This window comes from Phasianus colchicus, chromosome 3, assembly GCF_987193195.1.
Source record: "Phasianus colchicus chromosome 3, bPhaCol1.hap1.1, whole genome shotgun sequence".
NCBI classification, from domain to species: domain Eukaryota; kingdom Metazoa; phylum Chordata; class Aves; order Galliformes; family Phasianidae; genus Phasianus; species Phasianus colchicus.
The window spans coordinates 6,431,199-6,456,863 of NC_143438.1; the positions used below are offsets into that span (position 1 = coordinate 6,431,199).

Below are 25,665 nucleotides of genomic sequence, written 5' to 3' on the forward strand. Positions count from 1 at the left end.
TGCTTCTGCTGGAAGAAAGGAGAAGAGAATGTGGGCTCACAGGGAAAGATTGGGAAGGAGGTACTCAAAGAACAAATTGTCCAAATTTGCAGTCCTTAAATACTATGTGTTAATTACTGAATGGATTAAGCTAGTTTCTTTGCTAGTCACAGTTCACTTGTTTTACCTAAGAAGCATAATGTTTGACAAAACAGGGTGATAGGCAACAAAAAGTTAAAGCATCCTCCTCCATAAAACTGCACACACCTGATCACAGTGAGAACTCAGATGAGGCAGACTGCTTTTCTCCAGCTGTGGTACCATTGGGAAGGACCTAGTGGGGTGAAATGAACTGCTCCAATGCACCATGGTAAAGAGTCATGAGCAGCTGGGAAGAGTGCCTATACAGCAAGGAGTTCCAAGCACCATAAAACAGTTTTCATCTTTACAGTATACAGTAATGAGCTCTTAACTATGCAAAGTCAAATTTCCCATGATGTCAGGATTTCACTGCATTAATTTCTTTCAGACCCCCAACCCACAGTATTGCCAAACAATTACAGCCCTTTTGTTGTGTGTTTTATCATCCCCAAGGTTCTCCTGTAATCTGTAACTCATTGCCAACTAACCATTTGTACACCCATCCCCACAAACACCACCCAGGAAGGGAGTAGACAGTATTTTATGCTCAGCTGAGCACAACTAGCCTGTTCTCACACTCAGCAACAGACGGGACACAGAAAGCATGCAAGCTGTAAGCATGACTCTGAATCACACTCTGGTCACTAGCATGGAATTTTGTTCCATTACCTACAACCAGCACTCATCAAACCATCCAAAGCAGAATGTATTCCATAAAATCTCACATTTGCAGTGCTTTTCAATAACAGCTATCATTACTAACTGGCTTCCAATAAAACAAAGATGCAAGGAAGATGCTTAAATATCAGCCTTTCTCCATTTGTGGGATATAATTCACATACCCTGCCTCTCCCCACTCAGTGAAATAAACGTTAAACAAAAAGCAGATTTTTCCTCTCAGTCTGGTTAAGTTATTCCAGAGGAATCTTCATCTTGGACCCTTGGAATGTAGACTGAGTATTCAAAAAAAAAAAAAAAAAAAAAGGAAGAGACAAAGTTCAACTGCAAATAGAAGATGAAGCTGTATGACATTAGAAGTGCATGATGCTTCACTAGCTGCTGGTTTTGGGGTGCACATGTACATCCCTGCTACATTACTGTATTTCAGTCCGCTCTCAAACATTTAAGTTAGACACTCTGGATTTTTCCATTCCATAACAAAATGCAGTTTACTCTGAACAGTAATATAAGAGTGAGCAACTACTCATTGCAGGTAGAGAAAGAGGATGCACAAGGCAGATATTATGATCCTTTTTAGGTGATCAGCTCCCACACGAAAGAATATTTCATACTCTTTGATCACCATAACACCTTCATCACTGGACCATATCCTTGCCTTCCTATTTCTTACCCTACCTCCCTAACAGGATCACAAGGAAAGTCAGGCACATTATCTAACTATTCCTTTTAGCTTCTGACATTGACAGGGGAGATTTGATCAAGCAGAGCGTTAAGGAAATGGGAAGTCTGCAGAGATGGTGAAAAGGCCTGAGAGGCTGTGAAAAGGAGGAACAAAGAGATCTGAGGATCTTTTCTGCCATCATGTTTGATGAGCTTTTTGACTGGAACACAGGCACTTTCACTCTTTTCAAACACCCAACTTGTCACAACATAGCACAATGAGATCTACAATATAAATGGCCTTTACCCAAAACTGCATCCCAGGTGGGAGTTAACAGACTTTGGTATACCTGCAAGTGCAGGGACACAATTATATATTAGGATTTTTTTTGGTAGCAGGCTTCTTTGAACTTAAAATAGGACTAGTCACAATTCTCCTCTCCAAGAAGTGCTGAAGCATCTTTACATACTTTGCAGAAAAAAAAATAAAATAAATCACTTCGATGTTATGTAAAAGCCTGCATGAACGCAAAATGTGACAAAAAGACCCCTAATGATATTTGCAGAAACACTTCCCAGCACTATTCTAACACTAATTATCTAGCTATTATCCAGCAGATAAACTCTGCCTCTGAACAAGTCAAATGGTGTTTTGCAACCAGTCCCTAATGCTGTGGGCAGTGCCTCCTCTTTGCAACTTTCGCACTAACATTTTTCATTTTGTACCCTAGCTTTACAAAGGCTTTACTGCCTCTCATTTTTTTTTCCTGTTTTTGATTTCTAAAGGCTCAGTTTCTCTCTGTACAGTAAAATAAACCTCACAGATAGGCCAATGCCTGCTCACTCCTCCAAATTCTCAGAGCTTTCTATTTGCCTTACTCTCTGAAATGACACACATCTTGTTAAAAAAGATAGACTCGTTAGTAACACACAAATGTTAGCAGACATAACTTCTTTACAGAGAAGATCACACCACTCTCCCTGTGTATTTAAGCATAGTGGGAGGCTGTAGTTTTTAACGTCAGATCTGTGTCTGGGTAAGAAGGGCTTTATTTCCGCTCTTGGAGCAGTGAGAGATTAGCAGCTTGAAATCACTTTGACAGTTTCAGTTACTCTATAGCATACCGCAGGGAGCTTTAATTCCAACCTGTGAAATTGTAATTGCTTCCCGAGAGGAGTGGAAGGATTCTGAGTAATGGCCACAGCCAAACTCTGTGTCAGGGTTGCCAGTTGCTGCCACTTCAGATATTACTTGCTGTTAGTCAAAAATCACTCCAGCTTTCCATATGGGAAGCTGAACTGGGGAGTGAACTAAATTAACAGAAGCTATCAGATGTTCAGATGTGCAGGCAATGATGTGATAGGGGGGATGAACTCTCCTCAGAAGGTACTTTCTCCTTTCTCTTTCTTGCTTTATCAAACAATCCTTACATAAAACATATTTTTTATTTCATACTCCTTTTCTAAGCAGGTATGCCATTAATGGGAAACTGCAACAAAAAGATTAAATGACAAATTCCTCCAGCATCCAAAATCATGCAGAAGTAAACACAGAAAGCATGCACTTAGTATTTTTCAGAAGAGATTTAGGATGTCCTTGCTATTTAAGTCTTGTGGTTTGCAAGATTCCTCACTGAAAACAGCCAAAGAGAACTCAAAGCTGGGACAGACAGTAAGAAAAATGGCTGAGCCTTTCTTGGCACGAAAAAGAAACACTCTATACTAAAAAGCAAAATGAAAACAACAAAAAAGAGCACTGAATGTAGACCTCTTATTAGCCAGACACACTCTACAGTGACCAGTGTGTTTATGCATCTGGTAGAGTGAGATAACCGACTGTGGGGAAAATTCTCCTGCAACGTCCTCATTAATTTAGAGTGCAGTAGATTTGTCTGACGTAGATTTTTCTCTGCAGTAGATTTTCTCTCTGACGGCTTCTAAAGAGAATACATGATATAAGTAAGTCTTAAACATATTGCTGATTTAATTTTTAATTTTTATGTTTAATTCTTAATTTTAATTCTGATGTAATTTAAGTGCCACCTGGCCAAGCACTGAGAAGCATTCAGGGAATGAAACAGGGACAGAACTCATAGATCAGGTATGTTCAGGTCAATCTGTTCCAGAAAGGAGATAAGGGTTCTTCAAAGTCTCAGATGTAAACTAATAGAAATAAATGAAAAACACACTACTCCTCTACAATACAAAGTGTCAAAAAGCCCTCTCATAATCTAAAGGAAAATAATAAGACACTTGATATACAACATTTCCTACTTATCAGTGGAAAGCTCAGTTTAAGGATATATTGCATCTGTGGGCACTGTACTTACTGAAAACTTTTCTTTGCCCTCTTTTCATATACTGCATTATTTCCAAGAAAATAAGCTGGTTCCATTAACACCAACGGAATCTGAATCACAAGCTTCATAAATCTCTGCAACAGCTGATGCAATGAGTCTGTAATTGCTATGATTAGATAAGCTAGAGTGGCTGACAGTGAGAGTGCTGGAGGCATAGCACAAATCTGCATGGTTTATTCCTATCAAATGCAAAAATTTGGCTTAGATGTAATGATTTTGTCAACTCATAGTTTTTCTATGATATGCAGCACTTTCCTGCAAATTTCAGCTCCTGGAATGAAATCCTCTTTTTTTTTTTTTTCCTCTTCCTTTGTTTCTTTCTTTATCTTTCTCCTTTTTTAAGAATTCCAGATTTGTTAAAAAATAAAAATTACTGATTGTCACATATTTCTGGTTGTAGAGAAAAACCTGGAAAGCAAGCAGAAGCAAATCGAGCACAGGATTTTGTTTTCTTTCTTTCTTTCTTTTTTCTTAATCTCAACATTTTTGAGTTTTGGCTCACGACTGTTAGTAGTTGCAATAAGAAAATTAGTATTTAATTCATTACACATCTAAACTCTTGGAGACAGTTACATTTGCTGATACGTCCTACAGGCTGTACTGGAAGCACTGTGGTGGAACTTCTTGATTAATGTCTGTATCTATGATAAAACCTCAACTTAAACAGCACAAAGCATTCTTCCTAGAGGATTATTTGTCTGCACTGTAGAGCCAATTGTGGAACACAGACTCAGTTCCACACTAACATGCTGGAAACACTCTTCATGCTTTAAGATTTAAAGCAGGCTTTGCAAGTGGTAGTTTGGATGAAGATCTATAAAGGTGACAAGGGCTGAGCAAAACAACAATTTCATGTATATAACAGCTGGGAAGACTTCAGTCCCTGACTGAATAGCACAACCTGAGATGCACAGAGACCCTGTAGTGACAAAAATGGCTTGAAGGATGTAATTAGAGATTTGGAATGAGCAAAAGGTAGCTTCCCCACTGAAGGAGCAATATTGTCTTACACACAATATGATCTAGAACACAGCTAATATGAGATTCACTTTTGTTTCTCTGAGCACTATACTGTCTATGGAGATTGTATTAAACCCACCCTTTAGAACTCTACCACTGGAATTCCCATTCAACAATAAAAAAACCACACGATTGTCTTTATAAAAAAATAATTTTTGCTGTATCAACAAAGCTTAGTAACTCCTTCTGAAGTTGACAGGCAAGATGGCAGACCAAGAATTCTTTCAGACAGGAGAACACAATCAATAGCAACAAATGATGAATTTTAATGGCTGAGCAGTGTTTGATTCTAATGTAAAAAGATACATATCACACTGCATTAAGCAAAATCTTTAAGGAAGCTATAAATGTTCTGCACATAAAAGATTAGCAACAACACTCAATTGAAAGATTTATTAAAAGCTTTATGAGTTTTCTGCACACAATTCAACCTGCCACGGCAGTTACAAAAAGAGTAAGCAATGCAAACATTGCATCATTTTAGAAAAACGAAGAGGAAGAAAGATACAATAAACTTCTCTGCCAAACAAAGATCTCAAACTTCAGGTCTCCCAGAGCTTATTAGCATTCTCTCCTATGAATGACAGGAAAGGCATAGGGTGAGTACAAATTATTGCCCAATTTATATCACTTTTTACCTTTTTAAGAGAGAGAGAATTGTTGGTCTAAGTGTATTCTTGGAAGATTTTAAACAGCAATTTTATTTTATTTTTTTTATGAAAGCTGCATTCAATTCACAATTCTCTTTTAATTCCTCCATAGTAAACCATAGCAAGAAATGCCAGTAGAGCCAGGCTGACAGACAGTATCTTCAGTCCACTTCCTTCTTGGTGCCATGGGAGATGCAAAGCCATCCAGGGGATGAGTGGTGCTTTCACTGGGATCTCAGCGGACGGATGTGCTTTCCACTTTGTGCCATTCCGTGGTGCATGCCTGAACTCCTGTGAAGAAATGCATACATTAAGATTGAAACTTTGCTATGTATTTCTGATTGTACGTATCAAATACAAATAAAATCTCCCCTTTGCATTGAGGTTCAAGATAATACACCTTTTCAATACAAATAACAATTCAATCTGCGTTGCATCAACATCTGGTCATCTGTTTTTCATACAGAATTCTTAGCAATGCCATACAAAGTCAACCTTTCCAATGGAATTAACTGCCACATTAATGAAGCCGTTAACAATAGAAACAGATCTCCCAATAGAAACCTTTTCATTCACATTCAGTTCCCTGGTGTGCCTGCCATTACCACTCTCAATCTGACTGCAAGCACCAAGATCCTCCAGAAATGTGGACTTCTAACTGCATTTCATAATCACCATTTTAGCTTAAATTCAAGAGGAAAGAATAAGATATTCCTCTGTCTTGCAACCTTGTTCAGTTCAGCAGGCTAGCCATGGAGATATTTAAAAGTAAGAGCATCTATTAAAACTGTAATCTGATGACATTTGCAAGAGGTGTAAGTGGAAAAGAAAGTAAAAGGTATAATTACACAAAAGTGAAATGATCTTGCACCAGACAATTCAATACTTCTGTAGAATGTTTCTTTCATCTTCTCTTTATCTCAATAATGAATTCAACTGAACTCAGCCTGGTTTTAATTGGTCTGAAATTTTTCCGGGTAAAAAGATTTAGATGAATCTCTCCCCCCCCCCCCCCCTTTTTTTTTTCTTTTACATTTTAGAGGAAACAAGTCAGGCACCCAGAAAGTACCTCTCTGGATAATTGTGCATTTCCAAGCAGCTGGAACAGGGTCACATGAAAGCATAGACTAGGCTTGATTCCCTCCTTTACCAAACATATTGCTGGGCAAATTCAAGGAAATATCAGAGCTCCAAGACGTGTGCTTGCCCAAGGAAGTGACTGCACAATTCAGATTGTCTGCAACTGTCTCTTGTTTCTCTCTTCAGGAATCAGTTCCATTATAGCAATTGCAGAAGGAAACTAATGATTGCTATGGGTTAGGTGAGCAAGCATCAATGGGTAAATGACAGCCTGACTTAAGTGTTATTTTAACATCTGAGGTATTTTTGATTTAGGTCACAATTCACATAGGTGGAAGGCTACTGAAAAAGTGACATATGAATGGAGGAGGAGTTCTTACATGTACTACACCCAGACGATCATGAGCTGGGTGAAGAGAAGAAAAAGAAACAGGTAAGCAAGTTGGAATTCTCCTCAGCATAAGGCATGGCAACAACACCAAAACTATCAACACACTGCTCCATATTGCTAACAACAATAACCAATGAATTTTTAGTTACTGGCCACAGCCATTTTATCCCCCAAAATCAAAGCTGATTAACCCGTATGCAGAAAAAAATGGAAACCATACGGTATCAACTATTAATAATGTTCATATATATGAATCAAAACTCATCTGCAATATACTAGTTTTAGAGATTTATAAAGCCTTTCTCTTCTTTGAAGGTCTCACAAATCCTTTAGTAGCATAATTTATGGCCAGGCTGTTTTCACATGTATTTCTTCACGTTAACACTAGAGTCTAGGGTGATTAAAAGAATGGGTTAGGCCATAAAAATAACAATATAATCCAACATCGATGTATTTGATATTTAATTTTTAAAATCTGGGTAACTGCAACCCAACCCCTAACCAGATATCCTCTGTCAGAAAACAGACAACATGACAAGTACCTCAGTAGTTTCTAACTACCTCACCCATGCTGTTCTACATGCACTGCCCTGATTTCCTCTATACTGTCACTATGGGACTGAGAATAGCCACAACAAGTTACAACTGATACCACGTTTTGAGAGACTTGATGTTTCTTCTTCTACTTATTTATTTTACTAACAGTTAAACATGTTAGTTCCTCATGCTTTCATTCACATCCCTGCCTAGTGGTTTTCAGTAGTGATTCCACTGGCACCTCATTTCTATTTCACAGTTTCTCTGGTTTCCAACGTATAACCAAACGGTCTTTTGTCCACTCTGCCGTTTGCACGACAGCTTTAAAACATGATAATCTCTCAGAGACACCTGCAGGTGGATGCATCTTCCTCAGAGCCTGCTCTGCAGCTCTGGTGCAGCACAGAACTCTCAATAGCTAAACTGGACACGCTGTCTCAAGCCTGAGTGAAGGGCTGCAATGGCCATCAATGCAGTGTGTAAAACAGTGAAGAGTCCACCTATAATATAATATATATAATATATATCATGTAACTAACACAGTGCCTGCTGTGGAAAACACAACATACACATTTTTATCTGCACAGAAGTCCTTTTGTAGGCTCCCTTTGAGGAACTGGTTTTCAGTACTATATATCATAGTTTATATTGCATGCACAGAGAAGATGAAATTGCACAAGCCAAAATTAAAACCATGCATTCTAGAGTAGACAAGACAAATTTCAGAAGCTTCTTTGGGCCTTCATCTGACTCTCAGAGTTTGCAGTACTTAAGTGCTATATTCTGAGATCCTCCACAATTTTTATTTTCCCTAAAGCTTTCTATCTTGACTCGTCGAGGAACGAGTCAACTGCAGAACACCTTTCTTAAAACCAAGATCATTACAGCCACTTTGTCTGGCTGGAGACAAACATTCCATCCCTTGAGCTAGCTAATTTCCTCCAATACTTCCTACTGTATGGAAATTAGCCTACTAATTTCCTCTAACACTTATCAAAGTATTAATTCTGCAAGGCCCTTGTTGTATCTCTGGAGAAAAGTGTTTACTGTACGCAATCACTAGTGAGAGTGCAACAGTTTCTGAGCCTGAGCTCACAAACATCTTTGTAGCTGCAAGATTTGAGAAGATTAGCATAATGATTCAGCTTTTTGGAATTCAGAACTAAATCCAAAGAGTCTTTTTTATCTGAAAAAATATTTGGGGGAAATAATAAAGAAGTTTCCAGAAATATAAATTCATACTAATTTAAGTCTTGCTAGGCCATAAATTCTTGAGTAGACTTGTTATTAATAACGAGGACTGTTCTCACTGAAAAGAAAAAGGTATTCTAAGATTTACACGTATACTATTAATCAAAATGAGGGAAAGAGGGAAAATTATCAAACTGAAATTCAAAGAAGGCATTTTGAGCTGAGCATCTTGTATTTCCATGGAGTTAGCCTTTCATCTTGTTTTGGCAGCTGCAAAGTAAACACAAGACTTTGCTAATAAGGTATATTATAAATTATTAAACCATCTAGTATGTGATCAAATGCATTTCAGATTATTTTTTGCATAATTCTGCCTTGACAACTGCCAGGAGTAATATATTTTCTGTACTTTTGCACAGACCCACTGACTGCTGTCTTTCTGAAGCTCCAGTCACAGTCTTAAACTGCTGTGCATGAAAGAAGTACACAATCACATCAAAACCTAAGCTTTGGCATCTGTCGATCACAGCCTAGCTTTCTGTGAGATCTCACTTCATGTTAGTCAACAAAGACATGATAGCAACTCTTTAGCTCTGAGCTGAGGTTTTAATAGATTCAAAACATTCCTTACATGCAAATTTCTTTCATGGCTCAGGGGCACTGTTAGAGCTTGAAGTGTTAGCTAACTGCTGTGAAAAACTACTTGACTGAGCATATCTCAAAATAAATTTGACTTCTGAATCTTCTAGCTCAAGCAAGTATATCTTACACACTTGTACTACTGGGTTTAAAAATATGGACTTATATAATTACACACAAGTAGCCTATGTGACAAATGAGAAGAAAACATGTAAAAATATGCATTACATATCCTACTGTGCCATTTGAAACTGTGGGCTATTACACTTTGGAGGCATTTTTCAGATTTAAAAAACAAACAGTTACTGAAGGTCACACAAATTACACACTGGAAACACATGTATGTTGTTATATTTAATGGTTCCAGAAGACACATTTAGTTCTGAAGCTATTAAGAAAGCTCCCTTGATTTATTACTGTATTCTACTAGCCTCCTTCTGCAAATGTGGAACAATGATTACAAAGCAGAAAATGAACAGCTTTTTTTTTTTTCCTAATGAAATTAGGAAATTTCCATAAGAAACACCCCTACCACCATGTATATACTCCCAGTAAATGCACAGTGCTTTGTCGTTCAGAGAAAATGCTGCCTAAAAGCATGCTTGCATCAAATGTTATCATCTGTATATCACTCCTAGGAACTCGCTGATTCCAAATTCCAACATTCATTACTGTGGTAGTTTTAAGAAATGGGAAACATTGAAAAAATAATTAAAGAAATCAGGCACTTCTGTAAAGGGAATTTTGTACTTTATTTTTTGTTGGTTTTTTTTGTTTGTTTTTTTTTTGGTGTGTGCATAAGTATGTGCATGTGTGCATATGTGTGTGGTGTGAGCATGTGTTTTAAGATATCACAGAAATAACTGAACCAGGATAAATACAAATTTAATATTAAATTCTCACTAAATTATCAATCTTGGTGATAATTAGGATTCTATTATCCCCAAGTCATTACCACTGGACTTTTAGCAGGAAAATAAATTAACCAAAGCACCATGCAAATGGCTGTCATTAATTGCTAAAACTATCTTTCTGTCTGTCAGAGGATCCCAGGCTAATTCAGACTGTACCTAACCCATCCTGCTGCTTAAAGAAGGATCAGGTATGGTCCAGCTTGCTGAGGGTCTTAACTAGTCAGGCCTTGAAAACCTCCAAGGTCAGAGACTGCACAGCCTCTGGACTGTTGTTCAACTACTTGATGGCATTCATGGCAAAAATTTTTCTCCTTATATTCAGTCTGAACCTCTCATTACAACTTATGCTTACTGTCTCTCCTCCCAGAAGCACCACTCTGAACAATGGAGTCTTCTGAATAGTCTTCCCATAGGAACTGGGGGTCTTCTGTTTAGTCCCCCTGAAGAGGCCCCTTTTCCAGATTTCAACGCATCTATTCCCTCAGCTTCTTCTCACAGGCCAAGCACTCCAGATCCAGACCATTCTGGTGACCCTACACTGACCTCATTTCAGTGATCAATCCAAAATTTACATCATATCACCACACATGACTCTATCAAGTCAAGTAGTGCTATAACAATAGTCCTAACAGCTGGACCATGGTCAAATACAAACTTAAAATAAATTGAACAATGGGAAAATATGCAGAGACAGAGTTTATGCAAAACTCCATCAAATCTGACAGTTTGTTCCAAGTTTGTCATCCCTTGTAATCAGTTTTAACTACAGCCTATCTCCAACCTGCATAGCAATTAGGCAAAATCTCATTTCTTTCCCAGTAACACTTCTGTCTGGTTTCCTTGGTCAGTGCAGCACCAATACAATTCCCGTTCCTCAATTACCTCTCATTCAGTTCTGTTTTCCTTCTACTTCTCCCCATTTCCCTCCTGCATCACCTGACCATATAGCTTCTCCTAATAAACAAAAGCAGAGATGTCAATAGAAACATTTCTTGTATCGTGACTCTCTGCTCATGCCAAGAGAATCACAGAATTGTAGGTGATGGAAGGGATCTCCGGTGATCACGCAGTCCAGCCCACTCTGTTAATGCAGGTTCCCTACCGTAGGTCACACTGGAAAATGTCCAGTTGGGTTTTGAGTATCTCCAGAGAAGGAGACTCCAGAACTTGTCTGAGCAGTTTATTGCAGTGTGCTGTCACCGTCAAGGTAAAGAAGTTTTTCCTTATGTTCATATGGAACTTCATACGTTATAGTCTGTGCCCACTGCCCCTTTTTCTATAGCTAGGCATCACTGAAAAGAGCCCAGCCCTACCCACTAGACTCCTGCCCTTTAGATATCTATAAGCACTGATAAGATTCTCCCTTGGTCGTCTCTTCTCCCAGCTGAACAGTTCCTAGTCTCTTAGCCTTTCCCCATAAGGGAAACACTCCATGCTCCTTCTCATCTTTGTGGCCTTCCACTGGACTCTCTAGAAATTCCCTGTCGTTCTGAGAAGCCCAAAGCTGGACACAGTGCTCCAGATGTGGCTTCGCCAGGGCAGAGTAGAGGAAGAGGATCACCTATCTTGATCCACTGGCCATGCTCTTTTTAATGCACCCCACGATACCCATTGGTCTTCTTGGCCACAAGGGCACACTGCTGTCCCTGGCCAACTTGTTATTCAGCAGGACACCCACGTCCTTCTCTGAAAAGCTCCTTTCTAGCAGTTCAGTCCGTAAGTTGTAGTGATGCAACTGGTTATTCCTCCTCAGGTGTAGGACTCTGCACCGGCCTTTGTTGAGTGGTTAGGCAGTGGAATGGGCTGCCCAGGAAGGTGGTTGAGTCACTGTCCCTGGAGATGTTCAAGAACATTTGGACGTTATACCGAAGGAGATAGTTTAGTGGGAAAGTACTGGTGGTAGGTGGGTGGTTGGACTGGGTGATCTTGGAGGTCTTTTCCAACCTTGGCAATTCTACGATTCCCTGCTCTTTCCTGTGTTCTTACCTAAGGGTAGACCTACCTACTTCTTTTTGCTCTTCAAAATTATCTTTAAGCATTAGTATTCCTTCCCTGAGCCTCAAAACTCATGATGTAGTTAGTTAGAAGCTAGACAAAAGGCTAAGTAACCGAGGCTTACTAAATGACTTCCTTTTCTCTCTTACTAAATGCACTCTTTAAGACGTGGGAAACACACAATAATTAAATAACAAAAGAAACAAAAAGAATAACAACGGCCAAGCAGATGTAAGCCAAATCACCTCCAAAATCCTTAAAAGGCACTCTACTTGAGTACTGTTTTGCATTATATTCACTTGTTCTAGCTTGTCTCTTTATCTACCTATAAATCCTTCCAGTAAGAAGCTGACTCTTTTTTAATATAATAATATTTTGTGATACTATTAAACTCCTACAATACGGTGTACACATTTTCAAAATAAACTCAGAAGCAACATTTTGAAGAACAGTGTCATGTCTGGACTCTAAGCTTTTTCCTTAACAAGGTGTGCGGGGTGTCAATCACTACACTGAGACCTCACACCACAGGAAACCAGCAACCACAAGAGAACAGAGGGAGATTTTAAGCAGAAAATTTGTGATTCAAAATTCACAGTAAGCCAAATAACAACCTGAAATGAAGAATGAACTTTAGAGCACAGTGTGGACAAATTCAGAATCGAGATCTGTCACCATGTGCTTCCTCGTACAGAGATGGCATCTCCTTTATAAAGGAGATGGCAGCTGCTTGCCCTGGCCACTTATCTGGTAATTAGTTGGTTAGCAAATGAATCTGTTTCCTAGAGATCACCAGCACAGAACTCACAGCTCTGAATTGCCTTTCATGTCACTATCACCTCTACAGAAATGCACCACCCATTGCCTCACTGTGCTCGCATCCTCTGTTTGGTCTCTGACGGGCCAACAAAAAATAGGAAGTATTACTTTCAGAGCAGCCCCCATATTAATGCCACAAGAACCATCAATATAACTGAACAGCATTTACATTTCAATAGTGAAATGAGTAATATTGCTTTTACTTGGAAGTGAACTATTAATACATCAACTTTAAGAGGAATTCTATACTCACAAATAATAGAAAGTATTCTCCTAAGCACTGTTATTTGCAAAGAGCACTGTGATAAATATTCAGGAAAAATCTCAAGGGACACTCTCTTTCAAAATCAGGAAAAAGTCACAAACAGCATCATGCAGTCTCATAAACATGGTATAAGATGAGCATTTTTAATATTCAGGAATCATATTTCTTCCCACAGTTTCAAATTCTGTATCAGTTTATAGCTGTGGGTTCTATACATGCCTTCACTTCACAAGAAGTGAAACAAAATTAAAATGCCTCCAGAGCCATACTGCAAGCCAGCAATATAGAGCTCTACAATTCTTGTCTTAGATTTCAGTTGTCACCAGAAGCCAATACAGCCTCTAAATCTTTTAATCTCTATCGAGCGTAAGATTTAAATCCATTTTCTTAAACTTACATATTGTCCTCATATTTAGTCACCTCACAATTTCTGTTGCATTCGTTTCTGCCTTGTATTAAATACATCCAATTGCTGAGAATGTATGTGTATACAAAGCACAGCTGGAATCAGTCCTCTGTGAAAAGGAACAAATTTCATATAGGTCTGACATCCAACAGTTCATAAACTGTTGACCAACTTTGTGGGTTCAGTGATAATCCAAAGGTTTGCTCTTCATATGGTCTTTCCTTTAAGTATCCTTACTTGTTGTAGGAGGTCTCCCACAGTGCCAGTTAGCATACTCCTGAGCACATAAAAATTGGAAGCTCCCTTTTTAATTTCACTCAGCCAAGTTCAACTGCAGTTAATAGAGGATTCTCTCATGGAAACATCAAAGAACAGTTACTGCGAGCAGCAAGTCTAACTGCTCTAACATAACCTTAGTACCCCAGCCTCTGCAAGTGACTCATCAGCCTGTCTCTGCAATGAAGATTACATGAGAAAAATCTTTTTTGGCTTGTTGTGTACTCCATGCTAGATAACCACGATAGCACCTTAGCATTATGTATAAGACATCAAAGAACTCTAAATATCCAGTCTACAAGCTGTAACGAATATCTACCCTCAGGAGAGCATTTCTACCTTTCAGAGGGTGGTCTGACTAGACAACCAACTTCTGTATCTGTAGAAGGTTAAAGAACATAAACATGAACTTGCATCTTCTAATACTAAAATATCAGAGATCTGTACCTCATCTGAAAGCCTGCAAAAAATCCACTGGACCTCATAAACTGCTAAGTCACAGCCTGAACAATGACTGATCACCTGGGGAAAAGACAGGGTCAGGCCTGGGAGCACAGGTGAAGGCAATTCAGCTGTGTGACTGGAAGGGGCAGAGCCTGGCTGCACCTCTCCTAGACCCCACTTAAGGGCAGACTGCCAATATGAAAAGATTTCTGGTTAGAGATCTCTCCTTTGTGGAGTTTTTCCTCGCAAGCTTAGACCCTTGGAGATGGGTGAGCATTCCTTTCCTGTTTGTCCTTTTACCATTTCACTCCTGTATTGCCCTTCCACTAATCTTTCTGACTCTAACATCCTAGAGTTAGTTTCTCTCAAATGCTGAGCAGTCACAGCTGAAATTCATTTGAACACATACTACAGAAAGCTTAGTAACTTGTAAATATCTGGTTCTAAGCACTTTGAATTGATTATCGTCACATCTCTTTATAAGGCTGAGCACTGAACAGGAAGAACATCTTCCTCTACCTCATCTTCATGTGAGAAATGGGAAGGTGAAAGCTGTGTTTCAGGAGGATAACGTAAAAATAAGCTTAATACTGTGTCTGAAGTATTCAGAAAGTTAGTAATGGGAGTCATAGGAAAGGTTAGAAAAGCAATTAGAATATCCCTTGAGAGTAAACATATACGGTAAATAACGGAGTTATTATAAAATTAACAATGAAAAGGAAAAATATCTAGCAATTGGTTATTAAATGAATAGTCTCAGCACTGTACATAAAAGGAGACAAATCTGTACGTAAGAAAATTGTGTATAAGCACAAAATCAAGACACTGAAACATAACATGGTTGGTATCTACATGGAAAAGAGGAAGTGAATTTCTAGAATTTCCTTTTTTTTACACTCCAAATAATTTGTGCACATATGTACACAAGAAATGTCATTCTTAGTTTCTTGTTATTTCATATCATAGGTCTTCAGTATCATTGCAGTGTTACACTTTTCTCTGCATCTACAAGGATACTAGCCAGCAGAACACAACTCATACTACTTTAATACATTGTTTTTTTTTCCTTTTTGGTGTTTGATTGTTGATTTGGTCTCTTGGTTAATACAAGGAGTAACTGGAATTGACTCCCAAACAACTGGTGTCCTAGATTCTACCTATTTTATCTTGCTCATTCTAATAACTTTGTGCCTACTCATCCATTTCAGCAATGGAAAAGCAATCAAGTTTAATAAATATCAAAGGGTGGTATTAAAAAAAAAAAAAAATTTAAACCAGTGCTCTCATGGAGGAAAAGGTCAAAGAACAACCTCAGCCATCTGCCTTTTTGCCCTCATCTTGCTGACTAATCTGCGCTCCTATAGTTCCACGTAACCTACAGTATTTACACAAACCACTACTCCACAGAGTGGTCAGAGAAGACAAGGATGTGGATATGAAGCTGTGCTTTTTGTTAATAGAAACATGGAAGGAACCACATGACTCAAACTATGGAAAACTAGGCTTCATTAGATTAACTACTCACTTCTTCATTCTCTTTCTAACCCTCTGAAGATTGTATTCTTGCAAAAAGACTGTTTCTGCATCTTAGCACTTCAAAACTAAAGGAAAGGCCAGATGAAAGCTGGATAAAGAATAAATATGTGAGAGGAAGGGAGGTGGCACTGCTCTACATAGGATGGGATACAACATTTCAAAAATCCAATTTGCTCATAAATACAAACAGCCTTCATTTCCCACTTCTCTCCTGGCTTTCCATAGTGAGAGATGTATCTGACTGGATCCTACCATTATAGAACAACATATGACATGAGAATGATTTCACATACCTGTTGCAAAAGTATTGAATCCACTTTTGAGACGTGCCATGATAGGTCAAAATAAAAATGGTAATAACTTTGACAGCCTTCAAAAGGAATTTCACTCACCTCTAAATCATTTCTTGCACTTCTCTGAAAACAAAGCAAAATCTTTCCTAATGTTAGGTAATAAATACACACCACTTTCAGGAAAAATAAATTAAGAAGATCTAGGATAAGCACAAACAGAAGACAACTTGAAAATGGCTAACGTGTATAAGGTGCCTACAGAGATGGTAAGCACAAGCCCACAAAAGAGTAAGTGCAGGATTTAATTTAGTCTAACAAATTGATGGGTTTGGATTTTCAAATGCTTCATGCCTACATACTGAAGCTTAACAGCAATACAACAGGATTTTTATTTGCACAAGATAGTCTCACAAGCGTAAATCCATAATTCATTCTTTCCCAGCTACTTAGAGCCATACATCTGGCTTTCCCCTGCAGTCCTGTGACAAAAACTGATTATGCTGCAGAAGGTTAAGCACTCCTCGCTGAAGAAAACTAATGAACTAATGTTTCTTTAGACAGAAATACACGTTGGATAGTTCAAATAAGAGAAGATTTTTTGTAATTCAAGGCCTTACTTTCATTACTTCACTAAATTTGTACAGAAAAAACTGTCAGAAATGGGATACTCACAGACATCTTTTTTTGTATGATAATTATGCTATCTTCACTTATCAGAGGTTTTGAATGTGCAAAATAATTTCCATACGGATAAGATAAAGCACAGACAGATTGACTGAAATGACTTACAATCATGTATGAACTCACGTCAAAACAAGGATGAGATTTAAAAAAAAATAAAAGCCTCTAGCTCTGATAACAAGACCTTTTCTTGAGGGGCAAGGAATCCATCTTGTTCATATTAGGTATTGGTAGCTTTCACAGTCATCTGTTATTTTTGACAAAAGGAAGAGATGAAGCATACTGCCTGTACATTTTCATTCCAGGAAAAGTGTCTTCTAAAAAAATTTACAAGCAGTAACAATCACAAATTCATCACAATTTGTAGTATGGAGCAGTCAATCCTTTTTGACTGGCCGTGAGTCTATTATGAGCCTCACACTACGACGCCTTGCCAATTACGAAGCATGGCATAAATTTATCATGTGATAAACAGTTAAGAGTTCTTCTCCACACATTATATATACTCCAAAATATATGACACTGTCCTGGTGTCCACTGGAAAAGAAGGTGCTGGATAGTATCTAGTGAAGAGGCCCACTCCAAAGGCTGCCCCTTTCTGCACTTGTGTAATGACAGCACCCTCACACATCTTGGAAAGGGCTTTGTTACAGGCCAAGTCCCACAGAACAGTTTTTCTACCCATATGGCCAGGTGAAAAGGCAAAACAGAGTGCCATTCAGAAGAAGTTGTCTGCACAGCACTGCACAGCAACATCATTTATTATAGCACCTGGTGATTTAGGATGAGCTGGAAGCCAGAAAATAGCTACTTTCTTATAAAATGATGATCTATGTAGGTCAAATATTGTCTGCCTACAGGCCCCTAATTATTCTGTGTGATTATCATCACCCACAACAACTACAAATGTGAATTTCTTTTAAAGAAATGTTTATCACTGAAATCTTCTCAACTCCGTGTTTTTATTTTACAAACAATTTGTCAGCCCTCCTCTACAATAAAAACCACTTGAGAAAAATAGACATTATTCCTTGCACGCCTTGATGTTGTGCATAATTCAGATTTGGTTTTGACTTCACACCAGTGTATCTGAAAATTGTGCCAGCACTTATGACTTCAACGGTGAAAAGGTGAAGCACCACTGCAGTATATATACTGCCCTCACTATACTTCCCAAGCCTCTATTTTTGATAGTAGTTCCAGGATTTTAACTAGCATGTATTATTTAGCCTGGCAGAATAAAAAAAAACCTACATTTTTAAGTAGAGATCTAACATCTGAAACAATAAATAGAGGTATGGGGGAATCCTTCAAGTTCTTTAAATATCTATTAGGAAGTAGTCAGAGGATGATTATCAAGATTAGTGTATTGCACACTGAGCACAAGTAAGCTTGCTCTCTCTAATAAATGCTTAAATAATTAATTACTTTTCTAAATATTTCTTCTACTTAATGGTCTTTGATAAAACCCGCAGCAACAATTTCCTTTGGAACATGCTATAAATAAGAACAAAACCTGGAATTAAATAAATTTAAGTATCAGGATTCCTGAAAATCTTCAGTGCAATAGGCGATGAGCCAAATTTTTTAGATCTCAAACTTTTAGATCTCAAACTTTTAGATCTCAAACTTTTAGATCTCAAGCAAATTACTGCTTAGTTTGAGAGGACTCCTTAAAAAAAATCTTAGATTGAGGGAGAGATTGTGGCAGGAGGGCAAAGGTTTAGTTCTATCATTGTTTGGTCCAGTAGATTTGCAACAACATGCTTTATTGCTTAATGACATGATCGAGGCTTTGATCTCATTATGCAGCAAAGGATCTAGAGTCAATGTTAAACTTGATATGGAATACAGTTTCTATAAGCAGAAAGTTACTGGATGCAATCTCTGAAGAAGATCTGGTTTGCCACATCTGCATTGATACTGATAAAAACTTAAAAAATCCATTTCTTTCTTCCACTGAAAAGGCTCTCATGAGTTTTTTTATCATCCTTTACACCACAAAAAAATCACTAATTCAGTGTTTCTGGGAACAAAATTCGAAACAAAAACATAAATCACTGTACTATCAATACCATCAAATATTATCTAGTTTGAGTGGGAGAATGTGATTATGAATAAATCTTAGCATGTTACTATAATTCAGAATTAATCCTAATATTTCTGGAGTAGGTAAACATAAATTTAAAGGATTGGCCTGAGTAAAAAAGTTATTTGAAAAATACATTCATACATATCTTGGTATATATTCTCATTATCATAATAACTGTGAAGAAGAGCAGAAGGGATGATTACTGAAGACTATAACACCAGTCATCTACTGAAAATCTCTTAAAACTTTTGAGGGTATAATATTATTAAAGGCTAGAGAACACCTTATTTTGCTTAAGATTTTTTTTTTTTTTAATTAGATGCACTTTTTTTAACATTTTAAAGTTAAAATATAACTTAATCTCATGACTGCAATTTTCAAAAGAATCTGAAAGCTAACAAAATATCTCTCCACGATGGTTTTGGCAGGAAAAATATTTCTGAGAGGAAGAAGTTCAGCATTTCAATACCTTGCGTGAGTGAAAAAGCCTCCTACTGATCTTTCCTTTGTTACTGGGGAAATCTATACTGCCCTCCTAAACCTCTGTTTCCTCTCGAGTGCTCCATGTGTCCTTTTCATGCTGACCTACATAAGTATTCTTGTAGAAAGACTGAGGATTACCGCACTGATAGATGATAAATAGGTAGAAAAATCATCCATCTCATAGCTCCTATCCATAAGTCAACGAAGACTAAATGTCTTATCCTAAGGACTGTGTATTCACTTGCAAGGAAATGAAAGGAGATGAGGAAGAAATGGAGAGACATGCTATCAGTGTGAGCTTTTTAGTGATCTAAAGATTAGTAAAAAGAAATGGAAAAACTAAATAATGCAAAGTAAAAACTCAACATGTACACAAGCTGAATATTCTTCATTTACCTTCGACTACACTGGTGCTGAACTCCATTAGAGAGGAAATAAAGATAATTTTATAGTAACTTTTGCTGGCTCAATCAGTTGAGAAAAGTGAAAAAACAGAGAAATTGAGAAAAACTGTGGCTGCCTTTTTTTTTCTTCTTCCTGAAAGCCAATTAACACTTAGAAAATCTATGAACTGGTACATTAAATAACAAAGCTTTACTAAAAGCCAATGCCTTTTGATCCTTTCCAAACAGTTTTTTGAATTGAAAAGAAAAAAATATTTTAAAAAGAGCTTCTTCCTAAAGGAGTGTCAAATAGATAAAATTACCATGGATACACACTTCCAATTTGTCTCTAAGTCAAGGGAGAACAGATCCCACTCTCTCATCTTACAGTGCAGCATGGGGTCAAGTATTAGAAATAATACATAAAAATGAAACAACTATTTCAGTACTTGAGGGTTCTACTTCTGGAGGCAGGAGGGACACAATGCTTCTGTCTAATTTTCTCTCCCACTTCAGAAAATGACTTACAGTTGAATCATTCCAGTCATTACTATTTCCATTTTTCTGCATGCACTGCGGAGCATTAACAAAATCATACAACTTAAAGTGATTAGACAGTAACAATCAGACAAAAACACTGTCCATTGGATAAGTGAAAAGGAAATAAACTACAGTTCTTATCTTTCCACCTGAAATGGTCTTGAGAGAGCGTTTGTTTGAAAAAGGGCTACGTAAAATGTGTTGTTTCAGCTGAGCTCTGATCACCGTAGCTGAAATTTGGTCCTGTCAGAGAGATGGGCAGAAAGGCAACCCGCCCATTAAATTTAAGACCTCAGGACTATAGGGATCTTATAGTGGCTCTTGGCTTTGGTTTCTTTAATCATCTGTATGTGTTTTAACCTTCTATCCAAATCTGGATAAATAAGCCACCTTCTATTCCATTTTGTGAGCCATCAAGTAATTGCTAGCTGAATTGAAATATTCATAAAATTACAGAAAATAAGGCTGGAAACAAACATAAGAGTTCACTTAGCCCATACCCATCACTGAAGATGGGTGACCTGTACCTAAAAATGCTTTTCTCAGATACTTGCTAAACTTGCTTTTAAAGAATAGCATTGGAAAAAAAAAAATTCCCCAACCCACTACAGGCAATCCAAGCCAATTCTTACGCAAACTCAGCAAGAAAAATGTTTTCAGGCTGTAAGAAAGAATCTGTCCTGAATTTCAGACTCTAGACTGAGAAATGTTGGGCTTTCAAGTAGAAGAAAAAAATTAAATCAACTGAAATTTCCAAACAAAAGAATCCAATGTGGAATACAGGAGGACGTGTAAATCACAAAGGCTAGCAAAAGAAAAGAGCATCAGATCTTTTTTTCATCTTTTTTTTTTTTTTCCTCAGAAAAACAAGACTTTTGAAATTTCTTCCTAAAACCAAAAATAGATGGCTTTGAGCTTCACTGTTAACAAGGAAAGGTCAATTTTTTTTAGACTCTGTTTACAGTGACACTAACTATACAGTGATCTCTCTGAAATAATGGACAAAAACATGAGATAAAGAGATTACTTCAGAAGGATTTTACACCATTTTATATGACTTCTATTTACAACCATAAGGGAAGAAGACTAACACATTAAATGGAGCTGATTAATAACTGTAAAAGCATTAATTGTTTGAACGCCTCTCACTACAATGGGGAGAGAGCAACTCATAGAACAAAGGGTATGTTCCTACAATAGAAAATGCAAGAGCACTAAACATTGCACCACACTTTATGGAAATGTGGCACTGCCTGAAATCTGTTTTACATCAGAAGCGTTCAATTGTTTGTCCACGTATTTATGTTAAACAGAAAATTCCCAATGTATTCCTCAAACTGCCCCTTCTTAGATGCTGTGATGTAAAAGCTTTGTAAAGTAGTTTTTCAACAGAGGTAAAAGATGTGCTTTATTTTACTTTTTCTTTTTTGGAAGTTCTGATCTTTCATTAGCGTTCCTCATACTGTGTGTATTTTGTGTCAGATTCCTTTCCTTATACCTGCACATCATTTTTTTTTTCATCCAAAATTTGCTTCTTAGACTTTGTTTTCCCCCCCAAATAACTGGCTTCTAATCCCTGTTTAGAATCCAGGCTTCCCACAACTTTGAAACTCCAACGTACATAAAAACTTGTGCTTTATAATCCCTGCAGTTTTATAGCTATCTTCCATGCCCTTCAAGGAAGTTTCCAATATAGAGATCTCAATTTTGCCAGGATTTCTTTCATTCTGGTTCCAGAAGACTACACATTCTTCTCTCTTCTCCATTTCATTTTGCCTGCAAGTGGAGCACTTTCTTCCTAAGATCAGAGAGTTCCCTTCAAGCTATGCTTTGTTGACTCTTTTTTCTGGCAGCTTATATAGAAGCCTTTGATTTTTGTATCTTTTCTATTTCCTAACATCAGGAAAAAAAGGCCGGATAACATTTAGAGGTCATATTTTGCTAAATAAATAGAAAATACTCATGGCTAACTAGGGGATGGAAACATAAAGCTTCTTTAGCAGCATCCAGAAGCACAGTGCTACCTCCTGCAAAAAAAAAAAAAAAGAAAAAGAAAAAAAAAAGGGAGGACATAGAGAAAAAGGAACAAGCAAACGGATCAAACAGTTCCTTGCTATCTATATATCAGTGGCTTATTCCTCAATTCCTCTGAAGATCCCAAAGATGGGAATAACTGCTAGCTTAACTGTGGATATTACTGTGACCTGGGAGACATTGAGATGTGCACCAAGATGCCAGAATAACAAACAGAGACAAATGCATGATTTGTTCACATGGGGAACATTACACTTAGAGAATGTTATCAATAAAGCAATTGAAAGCAGGTAACTGAGACAAAGACGTGCCTATATTTGTTTCAAAAGAAAGTCACAGATGATTATAGAAGCAGGAATTCTAAACATAAAGCAAGCATGAGTTTATAATCAAGTAGTCAGTTAAAATTATTTTTCTTTGACATAATTTTCCATTTGATTAAAATTTCCTACCAAAGGCTTCCAGACTTCTAGGCTTTGATTTTCGTAATACGTAACAGTTCTGGCAGACAAGCCTTTTATTTACATCCTTTAGTCCTTAGGTCTCTTCTTTATCTATTTCTCATATTATAGCATTTTTTTTCCTTTAGTCACAGAACACATAAGCAACTACAGTTATTTCTGAACTACAGAAGCCTAAAATACTTTACTTGAGTTTCTTAACACCAAATCAGAATTCTTGCAGATTCTTATCATTAACTGCATGATTAGGTTAGGATAAAGTCTCGTCTGTAGATATATTTGTTATGCATTTTATTTTGTCCTGCTGAGAAACTATAAGGATCCTTAAACACGGTCAAGTTAAATAAAAATGAAAATATCAAAATTTAATTTGAGAATTAAATGACATTCAGACCACTGACACGCTCCATCGACACCTTCACTCATTATCTGGTGATAACAAAATAAGTATCCTGTGCATTGCAAACCACCTTCAAAACCTCACAGTCAATATTAACAGAGCACTTAATGACATAGTAGGCATGCTAACATGATTTACTGAATATCAAAATGCTGAGGTACATCCTTAAAGCTGTGTCAATTCCTAACCTCCTCAATAGAAGAGTATCATATCTGTACCATTCGCTTTCTAGAAGAACTAATTATTGAGGAAAAGTTTTATTTACTGTTATTTTTAATTGCAGTTAGTTACTTGTGAGATGTTTGTTTTGTCTAGCAATCATTTGTAATGTCTACTATCAATACCCAGTCCACACGTCCTACGCTAAATTCACCAGAACCAAATCCAAAACTGCCTTCTGCTCATCCTTTATTGATTTCAGCTATCACTATATATCCTCTAAACCTTGTCCTATTACTGAATTGGCAACTGCACATTCCAAGCCTTAAGAAATCTATACTAGATTTAAATTCCGGTAATTGAAATTACTAAGTGTATTTGCCCTTAATTAACTACCTTGAAAACACTGCAATGTAGACACAATTCACTTTTGAGCAACTTCTATCAAAAATGCATGTTGAAGTAAAAAATTAATTCTGGTGAACAGCTGTGTATTTTAATACATAATATGTCCCCTACAATCAGTCAGACAAATCATTTTGACATCTTTTTAACCCGAGCTTGGCTCCAGCATTCCTCCACTCTCCCTGGCCTCATAAATTCTGCCACAGAGCCTAATGTTACTGAAAGTAAAGATCTTATTTTAAGCAATTTACTAACACTTTTGGTTGTTTTTTTTTTTTTAGAGAATACATTAACTGCTAAGAAACTCTACATCACTAGTAAATATATAAAAATGGATGGATGTGTTAGGTGTGTTTTGAGCAGACTGAAAAAGTATGATAAAAACGTATGCCAGAAATAGTCTGGAAATAATCTTATCAGTATTTGCCTGCTTCCAATTTGGCACAGATATGAAATGTACCAAAGTTTGACACAAACTGTCAACATTTCTGAGTGTGACACACTGAATTCTCTCTTTTCCAATCAAAACCATTGATTTGTTGACCTTGCATTTCTTTGTACCAAACAGTTACCGCAGTAATGCAGTCAAAAGGGTAAAAAACAAAACAAAATACATAAACCAACAAACTAACAAAGTCAAAAAACACAGAAGCCACAACTGTCCTTACAAACCCACCGTATGCCTTCGGTGCTTCCTCTGAACTAATCAGAAGAAATTATTGAGGGAAATGTAGCAGGTGAGAAAGAAACACCATAGAAAAGTCAAATAAGCTCTGATCCTCTGTAGGTAATTCCTTATCACAGCATTTGTGCTTAAGATAGTTTTGTGCTTTAGTCGTCTATACATTACGGCGCTCTCAACTTCAAATTTCAGTCCTATGGTTAATGTCCTTAAAAACTGAAAGATTTCCCTCTCCTGTGAACACTCCTCATTAGAGAGAAATACATTTGGGATGCATTTTGAAACGTATCTTTCACTGTGTTCTATGCAGACTACTGAAAATATTGATAATGAACACTGTCCTTAGAATACACTATCAAAACAGTACCTACAGAACTGTTACAGACTGTGTACAATCACTTTACAGCCCTAAATCAGCACTATCCCTCTTTCCTTCTTGCAAAGCACTTTCATGCAAGGATGCTGAACTATAAGCTACAGTCCTAGTACATTTCATGGTCATTAGAGCTAAATGCTTTGCTGAATGGGAATGGACTAAAGCATAGACACTTCAGTGCAGTGCAACCCTTTGTCATGTTGTTTTGCTCTAAATTACCTCAATCTACATTAAAATTCACATGTCACTCTGAACTGACTGCCATCACAGACCAGCAAACACAATGGAGGTGAGAGGAAGTCATACCACTGATAAGGTGAGAGCAGAGACCCATTTGAATCTTCTCAGGTACTTCAGATAGCGTGCTGTAGTGGAAATATTAAGTCATAGCCTGAACCAGTGATTGAGCACCTGGTGGGAACGCAGGGCCAACCCAGGGGTGCTCAGGTGCAAGCAATGCACATGAGTGAGTAGAGGGGATAAAGCCAGGATCCATCCCTTCCTAGATGTCGTTTAAGGGTTGGCAGTGGAGATGAGAGTGATCTCTTGTTGGAGATCCCTGCTTACCTGAGGTGTTCCAAAGGTAAATGACTCTTTCCCTTCATTTTTATATAAAATCATGATTCTGTGCTGCTGCATTTGGGTTCGTTCTCATTTGCTGTAGCTAAAGATCTGCTATTATTATCCCATTA

At 37.4% G+C, this 25,665-nt stretch overlaps 1 protein-coding gene across 5 annotated transcripts in view; it reads right to left on the reverse strand.

Moving 5' to 3' along the window:
• Positions 1 to 4,981: 4,981 nt before the first annotated feature.
• The window catches only part of CDKAL1 (CDKAL1 threonylcarbamoyladenosine tRNA methylthiotransferase), a 364,081-nt gene continuing 343,397 nt past the window's right edge, over positions 4,982 to 25,665 (reverse strand). For 3 of the 5 annotated variants that reach the window (XM_031610103.2, XM_090136867.1, XM_090136865.1), the window contains one exon: positions 4,983 to 5,782. In XM_031610103.2, the coding sequence (XP_031465963.2) occupies positions 5,576 to 5,782 (207 nt within the window). In that variant the 3' untranslated portion in view covers positions 4,983 to 5,575. Of the gene's footprint in view, positions 5,783 to 25,665 lie in introns of all 5 variants that reach the window. The other 2 variants (XM_090136868.1, XM_031610108.2) reach the window with 2 other exon arrangements.